This window comes from Notothenia rossii (assembly GCF_949606895.1).
Source record: "Notothenia rossii genome assembly, chromosome: 8".
Taxonomy (NCBI): domain Eukaryota; kingdom Metazoa; phylum Chordata; class Actinopteri; order Perciformes; family Nototheniidae; genus Notothenia; species Notothenia rossii.
Window position 1 is genome coordinate 82,064,511 of NC_136906.1, and position 16,106 is coordinate 82,080,616.

General features: G+C 42.4%; 1 protein-coding gene across 3 annotated transcripts; it reads left to right on the top strand.

The window, feature by feature from the left end:
* The first annotated feature begins 7,030 nt into the window (after nucleotides 1–7,030).
* On the top strand, nucleotides 7,031–14,551 carry LOC307016976 (NACHT, LRR and PYD domains-containing protein 3-like). Of its 3 annotated transcripts, XM_079646386.1 has the most exons (12): nucleotides 7,031–7,178; nucleotides 7,302–7,406; nucleotides 7,502–7,630; nucleotides 7,754–7,858; nucleotides 8,330–8,402; nucleotides 8,579–8,807; nucleotides 8,887–10,690; nucleotides 10,777–10,950; nucleotides 11,104–11,277; nucleotides 13,359–13,405; nucleotides 13,765–14,108; nucleotides 14,148–14,551. In XM_079646386.1, exons 1-12 carry the CDS (start codon nucleotides 7,111–7,113, stop codon nucleotides 14,337–14,339), a joined length of 3,444 nt encoding a protein of 1,147 aa, XP_079502512.1. In that variant the 5' UTR covers nucleotides 7,031–7,110; the 3' UTR covers nucleotides 14,340–14,551. The 3 variants fall into 3 exon arrangements, with proteins under 3 accessions (XP_079502512.1, XP_079502510.1, XP_079502511.1); XM_079646384.1 differs by having other exon boundaries at nucleotides 13,765–14,551; XM_079646385.1 differs by having other exon boundaries at nucleotides 7,520–7,630; nucleotides 13,765–14,551.
* Nucleotides 14,552–16,106: the final 1,555 nt, after the last annotated feature.

The following is a 16,106-nucleotide window of genomic DNA, read 5'->3' on the forward strand; positions in this document are numbered from 1 at the left end:
GTGATAAAACCTGCTAAGAAAACCAGATTCTGATTTGTGATGTTGTTTCAGGGTGTGGAGTGTTGGGAATCAATGCAGTGCTCTCTGACTGAAGGAAGAGCAGATAACAGATCATACGCTCCAGACTAATAAGGTGAACTATGTATTGTTGTAAACAATAGTGACCTACTTCCATGAAAAGATGTATCCTTTCATTGTGCAGCTATAATGACTGATAAGATGCCTACTTGACTTTTTATGATTCCCAAAGAAAATAAAACAAGGTAACATATTTACTTTTATAAAGAACCGTGAATTACTTCCTGTTAACGATTTTATACGAGATAGGATGACTGATGACTTTTTACGATACCCAAAGAAAAGAAAACAGTGTCACTGAGTCATTTTCCCGCATTAGATCTTAATGGCCACAAACTCTCTGAGGAGGTTTCCAATCATTATACTCATCTCACTGTGCTGGCCTAACAGGAAACCACTGGCCTGGATCTGTGTGCAACTTTGGGCTGAATGCCATGCATGAAAGGTGCTATATCAATGATTATCACTCTTTCACTCTGAGACTCATCAGGCAGTGCTAGATTTAGTAATATTACCATGAATCTAGCCATTTATTTACCATATTTTATTGGAAAACATCTCTGAAACTCTGAAAAACTCGTATTGCTAGTTTACCATAAAAGGCCAATTCGACCGATTGGTTGAGCATATTTTCTAAAACATAATTACACCCTTGTTCAAACTTAGTTTTTGCATCAAGTTATCTAATTACACTGAACAAAAATATAAACGCAACACTTTTGTTTTTCCTCCCATTTTTCATGAGATGAACTCAAAGATCTAAAACATTTTCTATTTACACAAAATAACCATTTCTCTCAAATATTGTTCACAAATCTGAAAAAATGTGTGATAGTGAGCACTTCTCCTTTGCCGAGATAATCCATCCCACCTCACAGGTGTGGCATATCAAGATGCTGATTAGACAGCATGATTATTGCACAGGTGTGCCTTAGGCTGGACACAATAAAAGGCCACTCTGAAACGTGCAGTTTTGCTTTATTGGGGGGGTCTGGGGGGGTCTGAAAACCAGTCAGTATCTGGTGTGAGGGTTAGGGTTAGGGTTAGGGTAATGTTGTGAATCGAGTGGCCTGTGCTCGTCGTCCATAACATACGCCTGCCCATACCATAACCCCACCACCACCATGGGCCACTCGATTCACAACATTACCCTAACCCTAACCCTAACCCTCACACCAGATACTGACTGGTTTTCAGACCCCCCCATTAAAGCAAAAATGCACGTGCTTTAACCAGTAGGTGGTTTGGGTGAAAAAGCTGTCAAGTTTACAGGGTTAACAAAATAAAATATACTGCTGTTTCTGGTTTAGTTTACGACGGATATATTCTGTTGTTGTTTTGATATTTGTAACACAAAAGCGATGGAAAAAACCCACAGTAACACAGAAAAGATGGTCTTAACATGACCCAGCGGTCTAGAAGTTAATAAAAAACAATAATATCAAAACAAAATATTACTACTAACTTTATTGTGAAATTCAAACAGAACGGTAAAAGAATAGTTTCCGGTCTACTCTGAGCCCGATCTCTGTAGATACATAAAAAATAGAACTACGACAGATGTGTAATATATTTAATGCGGCCGAACCATTTATTATTATTATTTTTCTTTTACGAAACGTTTTTTTATATGGAATGCAGTTGGAGGTCAACCAATCACAGAGCTTGAGGCAAAACGGAACAATAGCTGAGGATTCTGGGTAGTGTAGTGTCTTCGGCCATCCTAAACTGAACAAATATGTGTTTCTCCGAATCGAAGGGGAAAAATACAAAAGCATTGTACACAATTCAAACCGATCAATGTTGTGTAATCAACAAGGATGATCTGGTGTTTTTTAGTCGATGAGTAGTGCAGATATCACAAATCAATCGACAGTAAGGGGAATACTTACTTCCTGGTGTAAAATCCTCCGTTATTCAATGGGAATGGACGCTCACATTGCTCTCCGTAATACAATAAAGGGGACATGATCAAATCGGAATATAATGTTCTTTTAAAAAATGTTAACTAAAGGGAACAATCTATTCGACAGAGCTGAAGCTCTGGCCTTCCTTAAAAACTAACTAATTTAATAAAAATCACAGTTGTATTTCACACAATGCACTGATTTGTGAGAACAAAAATGTGTAACTAATGCACCAAAATACATTCTGACAAAAAAAACAAATGATTATGAATACAAATAAAATAAAAGAAGCCTCCCGTGAGTTACTACAAGCTATAAAGTAGGTTTTAAAAACCTTTTATAAAATAAAAGCTCACTGCTGGACGTTATAGAAATGCATGTGTGCACCACGACAAAGCAGCCTCATTCACTTTACATTGGCGTTGTTTGCGTGGAGCAGACACGTAAATGTAGCAAAGTTCGTGACTCCACCACGCACTGCGGTGTTAAGGAGTCGTGGTGGAGTCACACATTCTGGTGAGACCAGGTTGCTTTTGCATCAGTCTCTGGAAGCCAACATTTATTTTTATTTTTTTTAAACATAACCATAGAGGTTTTTTGTTTTTCATTCCAATTACAAGTTGGCATGAAACAATATAAGGAAAATACATAGGAAGTCTTTATCTTTCTGTTACCATTGCACCACAGCCAAGGAAACAATGTGATCCACACTGCTGCTTCATCACATGTCAGGACCAGGACAGATGGTTTATGCATTAATCTGTGAGGTAGCACCATCTAGTGGACAGTTAGTAGAACTACATCACCTCTCACACTGTTTGTGATACTTGTTACACCGGTTTCCACGTGACTCTGAAGTGTTTTTAATCTCAAGAGTTATGAGGGTGTGACGGTGTCCTCGGATCAGATGCATGCAGACACAGGACGGCAGAGGAACACATGAGCAGAGTGTCCTCCACACATGAAGCTGCAGAGTGTCTGGAAGTGGACCTGAAGTGAGTTCAGCAGGTGAGAATCCTCCCAGACGAATCTGTTCCATCATCAGGATCACTCTGATCACATTGTGCTGTGTCACTGTTTACCTGGACAGGACACATGACTCTTGATGCTGATTCTTAATATCTGTTTGAAGTAGTTTGTATAATTTCTCTCTTAAAGTCAAAGAGTTAAAGTAGAGTGATTTTAGAAAGATTCACTCAGTGTTTCTTTAGTAGAAAGAGCAGCAGTTTGATTGTTTTCTATGATCACATCATCAGTAAAGAATGCAGGACGTGTCTAAACCTGTCCGAGTTACGGTTCACGTCACTGAGGTGTTTTCATTTTTTTAACTCTTAACACTCTGAAGTTAAGTGCATGGATGAAGTGTGAAGGGCTAAGAGACAGCCACCTTCAAACAGCACTTAATGTGGCAGACCCTCCGCATGAACACGCAACCGGAGGTGTAGGGGATGGTGTGGAATAGGGCGTTAAATACCAGCAAGGGTGATCACCAAGACAAGACACAAGTGTGGAGGGAGGAGAAACACAGGAGCACCAGTTGATGAACACAATCAGACCTTCAAACAGGAGGAAAACACAGACACAGGAAGTAAGAGCAGACACAACTAGGGGGGTGCTCGCCTTTCAGAATAAAACGGGAAAGCAAAGAGAGATTGTGACAGAAATGGCATTCAGATGTAATTATCATCATAATAGCTATTTACATTACCCAATGTGATCAAATGTACATTAAAGGAGACATGTCATGGCCATTTCCACAGATCATAATTCCATTGTTGAGGTCTACTAAAATAGATTTATATTGTGCAATTTTCCAAACTCATATTGGTTTCTCATACAGCATCTCTGTAAAGTATGTGTATTCACTCTCTGTCCTAAACGGCTTGTTTGAGCTCTTGCCTGCCCCTCCCTGTGAGCCCAGTGTGCTCCGGTTGGTCAGCTCGCCCACTCTGTTCTGATTTGTCAACCACCAGAGAGGCTCCGCCCATGTCTAACACAGTGTTTTTTCAGCTCTGAGCGGAGCATCAGTTTTTGTATAAGCTAACCTACGTCTGCTAGTTGTTCAGTGTAATATGCCAACCTACTATGAACAAAAGCTAGTTGTTCACATTAGGCTAGCAATAACGTGTTTACAATTGGAATCTTATACGGCAGTCTGCTACGTGTCGGTCATTCTTTTTAGCTTGCATAAAAACAATGTTTCCCCTGGCATGTCCAGCTCTAGGTAGCCTTGTTGTTTAGCTTTGTAGCATACACGCTAGGAAAGCCAACTATAATGTAATTAAGTTTTGCGACTGACCGTACGGTAAATCACCCGGAGTATACTGTCTATGAGTATTTTGTGTCTGAATGCAGAAATTCTCCTGCTATGAGAAACATGTAAGGCCATCTGCTGACATTGTAGTTGATATATGTAAACGCTAGCAACTTTGTTAGCCCTGTTAGCATTGTTTTGAACTGAACCTGAGATTCCAACAGTATATATGCTTGGCTGGCAGAGGGTGCGTCATAGCTCCGGGCGTGGCTTTTGGGTATCCAGACGTCACGATGCCCCGGGAGAACATGAGAAATGTCCAACGAGGCGTTCTGGGGCAGCACAGACAGGTCTTCTCTGTGTTAGAGTTTTACTCCTACAGGGTGTACTTTGAGGGGTTTGACTCTGCAGACCGTTTACATGCAGAAGCTACAGAACACAAGTGGACGGGTCAGAACCGGAAAAGCATGACCTTTAAATCATGTCATGGTGGACCACCCTTTTCAGAAAGACACAATTATATTAATTATTTGACTTTGATGAATAAATAAATTATTCACTACAACCAACGATTATCAGATCTATAGTTAGATTTAAATATCTTGGTGTTCTTTACAAAGCAGAGATTGATACCTTAAGCAGAGCACCATGACAATCACAAAAAACACTTATCCATGATCGTAACGTGCAAGATATTTGCACCGGTATAGAGCATGTGCCTCACTCTGGGTCCGTAAAACAAAAACATCAGATGTTCCCGCTGGAGGAGCTTAACGCTATAAACCAACTGCATGGCTTTTCCTTTATTTTCGTGCAAACTCGTTTTTACCCTTGATGCACACCGAGACCTTTTCACTTCAGTCCTGTATCAAGACCTCGTTAAGAATCCCTAAAAACAAAATAGATTATATGAATGAGATTTGCCCGTTTATTTAGCTATCCCTAAAAAAATGATCCTGAACTTCCAGCCAGGTGCAGCGTCTCTAAACATGGATAAAGAGAGGGGTGCAAAGTGAGGGTCCCCTGGGTGGGCTTCTTTGTGACCGAAACAATGATAGCATTTGTAAAATAATTGGGTATACAATGGATTGATTCATATCATGTGAGGAATCTAATCCTGGACATTTATATCTGGTCATTGATGAAAACATCAGGTTCTAACTACGTGTGGTGTGACAGCCAGTCGAGGTTACGTCTGCAAAAAGAAGCAGTGATTATTCATATCAGCTGCAAGGGACATCTCTGAAGAGGCCAGAAAACACCAATGAGTTCAGGTCTGACTCACGAGATGTGATACCACTTAGTCTGATGGAAATACAGATATGATGACGGGAGCCTGGAGACTGAGGAGTCACACACATTATTTGAGGAGGGTTCTGATGATACAATAAATGCAAAGAGACTGAAACAGACTTGTTGTGTCTTTGTCCAAAGTATGTGTTTGAGTCTGGGTTTAAAAAGTTACCTTTGTGTTATTTTGTGATCATTTACTTTGTGAGGAGAAAGAAACAAATACCTTTTGCATCATTCTCTGGAAGCCAACATTTCTTTTTTTTTAAAACATAACCAAAGAGGTTTTTTTTGTTTTTCATTACAATTACAAGTCGGCATGAAACAATATAAGGAAAATGCACAGGATCTCTTTTTCTTTAAACTTTTTGTTTACGATTGGACCACAGCCATGGTACCAACGTGATCCACACTGCTGCTTCATCACATGTCAGGGCAGATTGTTAAAGCATTAAACTGTGAGCTAGCACCATCTAGTGGACAGTTAGTAGAACTACATCACCTCTCACACGGTTTATGATACTTGTTACACCGGTTTCCACGTGACTCTGAAGTGTTTTTAATATCAGGAGTTATCAGGGTGTGACGGTGTCCTCGGATCAGATGCAGGCAGACACAGGACGGCAGAGGAACACATGAGCAGAGTGTCCTCCACACATGAAGCTGCAGAGTGTCTGGAAGTGGACCTGAAGTGAGTTCAGCAGGTGAGAATCCTCCCAGACGAATCTGTTCCATCATCAGGATCACTCTGATCACATTGTGCTGTGTCACTGTTTACCTGGACAGGTCACATGACTCTTGATGCTGATTCTTAATGTCTGTTTGAAGTAGTGTGTATCATTTCTCTCTTAAAGTTAAAGAGTTAAAGTAGAGTGGTTTTAGAAAGATTCAGTCAGTGTTCCTTGATTAGAAAGAGCAGCAGTTTGATTGTTTTCTTAGATCAAATCATCAGTAAAGAATGCAGGACGTGTCTAAACCTGTCCGAGTTACGGTACACGTCACTGAGGTGTTTTTATTGTTTAACTCTTAACACTCTGAAGTTAAGTGCATGGATAAAGTGTGAAGGGCTAAGAGACAGCCACCTTCAAACACTGACACTGACCTGGTTTCACTGGAGAGCTTTTAGCACAGGTCAGCTCTCAATAGGTTTACATTCAGGTCTGCTGTTATCAGTATTTAAACATTCTGACATCAACAACATTACCAGCAGAAGTTAAGTTTACAGTATTCAGTAATCCGTGTTTGTATTTCTATCAGGATCAAACATTGGAAACCTGGACCTGGACCCAGCTGTGTGTCTAAGAGTGACTTCTCTATGGATCCACCCATTGAGTTGAAAGATGGACACCACTCTGATCCAAAGTAATAGCTAAATTCTTGCTATCGGTATTAAAATAATTAGACATCAGAATGTAAACTGAATTTCAGTGTACCTTTGCATTAATCAGAATTTGTGATTTTATCAGGATACAACATGAGGAAACTGGACCTGGACCTGGAGCTGATTCTGGACCTGGACCTGGAGCTGATTCTGGACCTGGACCTGGAGCTGATTCTGGATCTGGACCCAGCTGTGTGTCCATGAAGAGTGACTGGTCTATGGACAAACCTATTGGGTTCAGAGATGGAAAGCACTCTGATCGTCCAAGGTAAGAATTTAAACTAGACGTTCTCCCTTGTTGTGATCAGTAACAAAACATTCAAAAGCCATTATTATATCCTGCACAACTTTAGTATACACTTGCATTGATCCGTGTTTGTATTTCTGTTAGGATCAAACATTGGCAACTTGGACCCAGCTGTGTGTCCATGATTAGTGACCGGTCTATGGGTGAACGTATTTATTTCAAACATCGACACCACTCAACTGATCAAACGTAACAATGAACCTCCCAATTTGATATCAGTATTTCAACATTCAAAAGCCCACATTATGTTTTGCGGATTTTCAGTGTAATATTGCATTGATCAGTGTCTGTGACTCTATCAGGATCCAACATGAGCCACCTGGATCTGGACCCAGCTGTGTGTCCATGAAGAGTGACTGGTCTATGGACAAACCTATTGGGTTCAGAGATGGAAAGCACTCTGATCGTCCAAGGTAAGAATTTAAACTAGACGTTCTCCCTTGTTGTGATCAGTAACAAAACATTAAAAAGCCATTATTATATCCTGCACAACTTTAGTATACACTTGCATTGATCCGTGTTTGTATTTCTGTTAGGATCAAACGTGAGCAACCTGGACCCAGCTGTGTGTCCATGAAGAGTGACTGGTCTATGGGTGAACGTATTTTCTTTAAAGGTGGAGCCCCCTCAGCTGATGAAAGGTAAGAATGTGAAATGTTTGTCTGTTATTATCAGTCTTTCCTGAGATGAGGTTTGATATGTCTTGAGCTATACATTTTGTCATAACTTTAGCTCATCGTAGTTTACATTTCAAAACAAGTTTAAAATCCACAAACAGCTGGCTGCCTGTTTGAGAATGTATTGGAACAATGGGCCTCCCTTCATGTGTCTGCACAAATGATGAAACCATTGGCGGTCAACCTAAATCAACATTTTCCTGGGTTAGAAAATAGGAAAATGTTCCTTTTAAAAAAATTAATTCATTTTTTTTATAGTAAAAGCTCTTTATGTAAAGATCAGACTCTCCTGCACCCAGCTGTGTTTCCATGAAAAGCAAAACATGGGTATTAAACATTAATTGTGTGTTTATACCTTATAAAAGTGTGTGTGTGTGTGTGTGTGTGTGTGTGTGTGTGTGTGTGTGTGTGTGTGTGTGTGTGTGTGTGTCACAGAGTTCCTCAGCAGAGCTCAAAGGTCCCCAGTGGTCAGTCTGCGGAGCAGCATCAAACTGACTCCATATTCATGGTGTGTAAATGTAGAAGCAGAGCTGCTCCTGCTGACTCCAGCAGCCACACTCAGTAGTGGAGCAGCATTGTGATCCAGAGTCCAGGCTGCAGTCTGCAGACAGTCAGGCTTTCTGTCTCACACATGATCTGATGTTGACTTCTACCAGTTCAACTCTACAACCTATTCTGTTCCAGCTGCTCCAGGGAAACATCGTCAGATTTGTGGAGGACGAGCTGAAGAAGATCCAGAGAGTCCTGAGTTCAGATTACCCAGAAGGCTTAGAGAGTCAGAGGGAGGATGAGGAGGTGTTGGACAGTGAGGATGAAGAGCAGAGGAGGAGCAGCAGAGAGGCATTTCTGAACATCTCTCTGCACTTCCTGAGGAGCATGAAGCAGGAGGAGCTGGCTGACCGGCTGCAGAGCAGTAAGAGGGTTTAACACATTAAACATGAAATTCTGAAAACATCCTCTCTTTAATTTAATCTATGATTTACTCTTTCCAGGAACCTTTGCTGCAGTGTGTCAGCGTGAACTCAAGTCCACCCTGAAGGAGAGGTTCCAGTGTGTGTTTGAGGGCATTGCTAAAGCAGGAAACCCAACCCTTCTGAACCAGATCTACACAGAGCTCTACATCACAGAGGGGGGGTCTGCAGAGGTCAATGATGAACATGAGGTCAGACAGATTGAAACAGCATCCAGGAAACCAGACAGACCAGAAACAACCATCAGACAAGAAGACCTCTTTAAAGCCTCACCTGGAAGAGATGCACCAATCAGAGCAGTGATGACAAAGGGCGTGGCTGGCATTGGGAAAACAGTCTTAACACAGAAGTTCACTCTGGACTGGGCTGAAGGCAAAGCCAACCAGGACATCCAGTTCATATTTCCATTCACCTTCAGAGAGCTGAATGTGGTGAGAGAGAACAAGTACAGCTTGGTGGAACTTGTTCATCACTTCTTCTCTCAAACCAGAGACGCAGGAATCTGCAGGTTTGATCAGTTCCCGGTTGTGTTCATCTTTGACGGTCTGGATGAGAGTCGACTTCGTCTGGACTTCCTCAACACTGAGATCCTGACTGATGTCACAGAGTCCACCTCAGTGGATGTGCTGCTGACAAACCTCATCAGGGGGAAGCTGCTTCCCTCTGCTCGCCTCTGGATAACCACACGACCTGCAGCAGCCAATCAGATCCCTCCTGAGTGTGTGGACATGGTGACAGAGGTCCGAGGGTTCACTGACCCACAGAAGGAGGAGTACTTCAGGAAGAGATTCAGAGATCAGGAGCTGGCCCGCGCCATCATCTCCCACATCAAGAACTCACGAAGCCTCCACATCATGTGCCACATCCCAGTCTTCTGCTGGATCTCTGCTTCAGTTCTGGAGAACATGTTGAAAACCAGAGGGAGAGGAGAGCTGCCCAAGACCCTGACTGAGATGTACATCCACTTCCTGGTGGTTCAGTCCAAAGTGAAGAACATCAAGTATGATGGAGGAACTCAGAGAGATCCACACTGGAGTCCAGAGAGCAGGAAGATGATGGAGTCTCTGGGGAAACTGGCTTTTGAGCAGCTGCAGAAAGGCAACCTGATCTTCTATGAGTCCGACCTGACAGAGTGTGGCATCGATATCAGAGCAGCCTCAGTGTACTCAGGAGTGTTCACACAGGTCTTTAGAGAGGAGAGAGGACTGTACCAGAGGGACAAGTTGTTCTGCTTCGTCCATCTGAGCGTTCAGGAGCTTCTGGCTGCTCTTCATGTCCATCTGACCTTCATCACCTCTGGAGTCAACCTGCTGTCAGAAAAACCAACAACCTCCAGGCTGCCTAAAGTCTTCAGACCCAAAACTGAACTAACACATCTCTACCAGAGTGCTGTGGACCAGGCCTTACAGAGTCCAAACGGACACCTGGACTTGTTCCTCCGCTTCCTCCTGGGTCTTTCACTGCAGACCAATCAGAAACTCCTACGAGGTTTGCTGCCACCACAGACAGGAAGTTTGTCCAAACAGGAAACAGTGCAGTACATCAAGAAGAAGATGGATGAGGGTCTGTCCGCAGAGAGAAGCATCAACCTGTTCCACTGTCTGAATGAACTGAATGATCGTTCTCTAGAAAAGCAGATCCAATGGTACCTGAGTTCAGGAAGTCTCTCCACAAATAATCTGCCTCCTGCTCTGTGGTCAGCTCTGGTCTTCATCTTACTGTCATCAAAAGAAGATCTGGACGTGTTTGACCTGAAGAGATACTCTGCTTCAGAGGAGGCTCTTCTGAGGCTGCTGCCAGTGGTCAAAGCCTCCAGGAAAGCTCTGTGAGTGGAGATAAAACTACTTTAACTAGGAACAGGTTGAGACATGATAATATAACTCTTTGTGTTCACTGCTGATCTTTCCCCAGGCTGAGTGGCTGTAAGCTGTCAGAGAGAAGCTGTGCAGCTCTGTCCTCAGTCCTCAGCTCCCAGTCCTCTAGTCTGAGAGAGCTGGACCTGAGTAACAACAACCTGCAGGATTCAGGAGTGAAGCTGCTGTCAGCTGGACTGAAGAGTCCACACTGTGAACTGGAGACTCTCAGGTCAGAGTTCAGCTTTTTATTTTCAAGCAATTTAACTTTTGATTATTTGTATACAGCTTTGGTTCATGCTAATGATGATGGTCAACCCGCTTATGATTTTCCCGCTGACGTGACTTTGAAGAACACTGAGTTTACTGTATTCCCTGGTTCCAGTCTGTCAGGCTGTCTGGTCTCAGAGGAAGGCTGTGTTTCTCTGGCTTCAGCTCTGAGCTCCAACCCCTCCCATCTGAGAGAGCTGGACCTGAGCTACAATCATCCAGGAGCCTCAGGAGAGCAGCTTCTGTCTGCTGGACTGGAGGATCCTCTCTGGAGACTGGAGACTCTCAGGTATGGACACACTGACTGCAGGTTCCTCATATCTTTGAGGGAGTTAGCCTGATTTAGGAAACAAATTCATCTGTAAGAGTCGCTGAGGGCTGATAATTTATTCCGGGAAATGACTCTGACCTACTAATTGACCTAACAGAAGTTATTGAGTCTGTGTCAGTTTACTGCTTGGCTCAGATCCACCAACGTCAGCAAGATCTCACCTCTACTAACTCCTGAAGAACCAGGTTCAATGAATTGCTGTTTCAATTCAGACAACCCGCTAAATCTCTTTAAGCGATCCCGAAGGATTTTGATATCAGTAATGAGGTGTGGCCCTACCTAAGAGTGAGTGTGGCAGGGTGCCATCTTACCTTTGAAGCAGGAGAGGAGAGCGCAGATGTCTTTTAAGTTGTCCCAGTCCAAAAGGTGGGATCAGTTTATTTGAAGACAAATAGGTCCAAACTAATACAGGGTTTTTACCTTCTCTCTTTACAACATTATAATCATACTGAACCTATAATGCTGTGATCATGTTCTAATATGAAACCCTAATTCACAGTTTTACATTTATTACCATCATTTGTAACTTCAACTGCCCGATTCAGTTGACATTTAAAAATCTCCCGATAGAATTTAGAGGCATTTCCTCATAAAAGACCGGTGTTAATAAAAAGCACATTCAACTTTTCATTCACCAAAACAGTTCATTTTCTCATTTCGACATTCATATACTTCAACCTGTCCCGCATGAATTCGGAGGGCCTTTCCTCACAGGTCGCAGGGTACTAACTTTCAACAAACATCAATTCATTCCACTCATTTACAAAGAAAATTCACTCAGCTTTCAATCAAGAGATATTTACCAAGTTTGAGAGAACCTTACCGAGAGCTATTAACCCAGCTCTGAGGGACAGAGCTTTTACCGGGAGAGAGTATACCAGGGGAACCCCCCCCCTCTCTCTCTCTCTCTCTCTCTCTCTCTCTCTCTCTCTCTCTCTCTCTCTCTCTCTCTCGCTCTCTCTCTCTCTCTCTCTCTCTCTCTTGCTTGCTCCCTCTCCGCCATTGTCTTTGATGTACAGGACTGGACATGACCAGACAGATTCTATTGGCTATGGCATGAGACACACCTTCCCATGTTTGTGTAAAAAAGGACATGACCAGACAGATTCTATTGGCTATGGCATGAGACACACCTTCCCATGTTTGTGTAAAAAGGACATGACCAGACATATTCTATTGGCTATGACATAACCACCTTTTTGGGGCCTCAGTGTGTTTCTCCTTAAGTCAGGAGCCCCCCTCCCTGTGTACTGCTGTGAGAGGAGAGGGAAGAAACGGCCTACTCCCTTATCAGCGACACTCATAAACCATTACAGGCCTTACACTCAATTTAACAAACCACTAAACTTTTGTTTATACTGTAAATATAGAAAAACCTAAAATAGGAAGCATTTTCATTGTGGGTTATACAAGAATATAATTGATTATATTTGATTATAACTAACTCTCGTTTTAAGTATTCAACATACTCTTTTTAAAACTTAAAGTTATCAAAACAGCAACAACTAAAATTGTAAGCATACATACATATTCAAAAACCATCAAGAAGCATTCTCATTATGGGTTTATACAAGAATATGATTGATCATATTTGATTTATATTTAACTTTCGTTTTTAGTATTCACTTGAGACTATGATCTCAACAGATCCCTTCAAATTGTATTACATGGAAACAACCATTCAGGGTTAGGAGATCCGACTCTGAGCAGGTTCAGTCTACGCTGCTGAGGGGGGTTGTGTACCTGACGGTGGCAGTGACAATCGACCTTGGTGCTATAAAGACATTGTATGTTCAGTTGTTAACGAGGAATTGCACTTTTTATTATATTGTTTTTATTTATTATTTTAAATGAATACATTGTTTGTATAATGAAGTACTTTAATTGAAGTAGATGTATATTTGTTAAATACGTAAACGTGTTTTTGCAAAAGTTAAAACTAAAGGTCTTCTTCTACAGACTGAGCTCTGCTTCAGGCTGAACAGCAGCTAGGACTCCTGTTGGATAGAAAATCATCCTGACTGTGTTTCTCCCTCCAGGCTGGACCATGGTGGAGAGCAGAGGTTGAAACCAGGTGTGACGAAGTGTAAGTGTGGATCAGTCAGCTTCTCTCTAGAGACAGATGATGGAGGTGGTATTTATTCATTACATCACATTACATGTTACTTGTTAGACGCTTTTATCCAAAGCGACTTCCATACTCAACACTGTGGGCAATCCCCACAGGAGCACTTTGGGGTGAAGTGTCTCAGGGACACAACGACATGCTGACTGCAGTGGGGTTTGAACCTGTGACCCCCTGATCCCAACACCAACGCACTAGTCCACTGCGCCACACGCCATTAGAACATGACTGATCTTGAAGCTTTAGAGAAAGGACCACTAACAGAGAGTAAAGCCTTCAGGTGAGTCTGATGATAAACTGCTGTCTGTGTCTCTCATCAGATCCCTGTGAACTCACCCTGGACTCAAACACAGTACACAGAGAACTCAAACTGTCTGAGGACAACAGGAAGGTGACACGTGTGAGAGATGAGCAGCCATATCCTGATCATCCAGAGAGGTTTGAGTACTGTCATCAGCTGATGTGTAGAGAAGCTCTGACTGGTCGCTGTTACTGGGAGGTCGAGTGGAGAGGAAGGGTTCATATATCAGTGACTTACAGAGGAATCAGGAGGAGAGGAGACAGTAAGGACTGTGAGTTTGGAGGGAATGATCAGTCCTGGAGTCTGATCTGCTCTCGTGGTCGTTACTCTGTCTGTCACAATAACAAAAAAACACAAATCTCCTCCTCCTCCTCCTCCTCTTCCTCCTCCTCCTCCTCCTCTTCCTCCTCCTCCTCCTCCTCTGGTAGAGTAGCAGTGTATCTGGATCACCGTGCTGGCTCTCTCTCCTTCTACAGAGTCTGCTCTGACAGACTGATCCACCTCCACACCCTCAGAACCACATTCACTGAACCTCTCTATGCTGGGTTTGGGGTCTGGTCTGATGACTCCTCAGCGTCTCTGTGTCCTCTGTAGGAGGAGACCACTTCCTGTCCTGGGGTGTAAACGTTGGTGTTTTAAATCGAGGCTTCACTATAGTTAACATTTGGCTCAGTGTTTGTGCCTTTTTAGTCAAGAGTGTGTAAATAACAAAGTTTACTTCGAGCAACATGTAGCTCCTAATGTATTTGCCGATTGTAACTGAATTTAATAAAGGTTTGCAGAAAAGATTGCATTAATATGAAAAATGTGATCTTTGTGTTCTTGAACTTCATGGAGTTGACTGTTTGATATAAGAATGCAGACTATTGGCCCAACAGTGCCTCACACGGGGAACCAACCTGATTTGGTTACAGCAGCTAAAAAAGGCCTTCAAATGGCTCTCAGCTGTAAATACCCAAATAGCTAATATTTACATTGCTCAATGTGAAATAATTTCCATGAAATCATGTCATCGGGGACCACCCTTTGAGAAAGGAAAATGTTTGATAATAATTATTAATAATAATCAATAATAATAATAATACATATTTCATAGTTTCATAAATAATGAAATCATTCCCTCCAACCCACAGTTATCATTTGAAGAGCAAGTAAAGGCTGAAATATATAGCATCTCATTTCTCAAAAATACTACGTGAGCTGATCCCCGCTGGAGGAGCTTAACGCTATAAACAAACTGCATGGCTTTTCCTTTATTTTGTGCTTTTACCACCAAACTCATTTCTATGCTTGATGCGCACCGAGACTTTTTCACTTCAGTCCTGAATCAAGACCTCGTTGAGAATCCCTAAAAACAAAATAGATGATATGCCTGAGTTTTGCAGTTTATTTTTGTATCCATTAAAAAATGGTCCTGAACTTCCAGCCAGGTGCAGCGTCTCTAAACATGGATAAAGAGAGGGGTGCAAAGTGAGGGTCCCCTGGGTGGGCTTCTTTGTGACCAAAACAATGATAGCATTTGTAAAATAATTGGGTATATAAGATTGATTCATATCATGTGAGGAATCTAATCCTGGACATTTATATCTGTTAATTGATGCAAACATCAGGTTCTAACTACGTGTGGTGTGACAGCCAGTCGAGGTTACGTCTGCATCAAGAAGCAGTAATTATTCATATCAGCTGCAAGGGACATCTCTGAAGAGGCCAGAAAACACCAATGAGTTCAGGTCTGACTCACGAGATGTGATACAACTTAGTTTGATGGAAATACAGATTTGATGACGGGAGCCTGGAGACTGAGAGGATTATTAGCTTTTCCTGAAGTGCAATTAACAAAAGGACACTATCGGTTCAGGGTTGAAACATAACCTGAACGTAATATTGTGGAAGAAAGGAGCAGGAGCCTCCAGCAGACCCCCCCGACGGTTCCCTCGTCCCTCCCGGCCATCAGAGTCGAACCCGCAGTTCGGAGGAACCGACCGCCAGATCACCGGCACGAGGCCGGGCCGGCAGAGGCCCTCCGATGGCGGGTCATGTTTGCCATTCGATCTGTGACATCCATAAAAAAGGGGTGAAAATGAAAAAATGTATCCCAAAATAGTGCCTCATAATGCTGTTAGAGTCCCCTGCCAACTCCCCTTGCATTCCTCCAGACTCAGAAAAAGTTTAAGTCAACTTTTTGGAGAACCATAGAAAATGGGTGAAAATGAAAAAATGTATCCCAAAATAGTGCCTCATAATACGGGTAGAGTCCCCTGCCAACTCCCCTTGCATTCCTCCAGACTCAGAAAAAGTCTAAGTCAACTTTTTGGAGAACCATAGAAAATGGGTGAAAATGAAAAAATGTATCCCAAAATA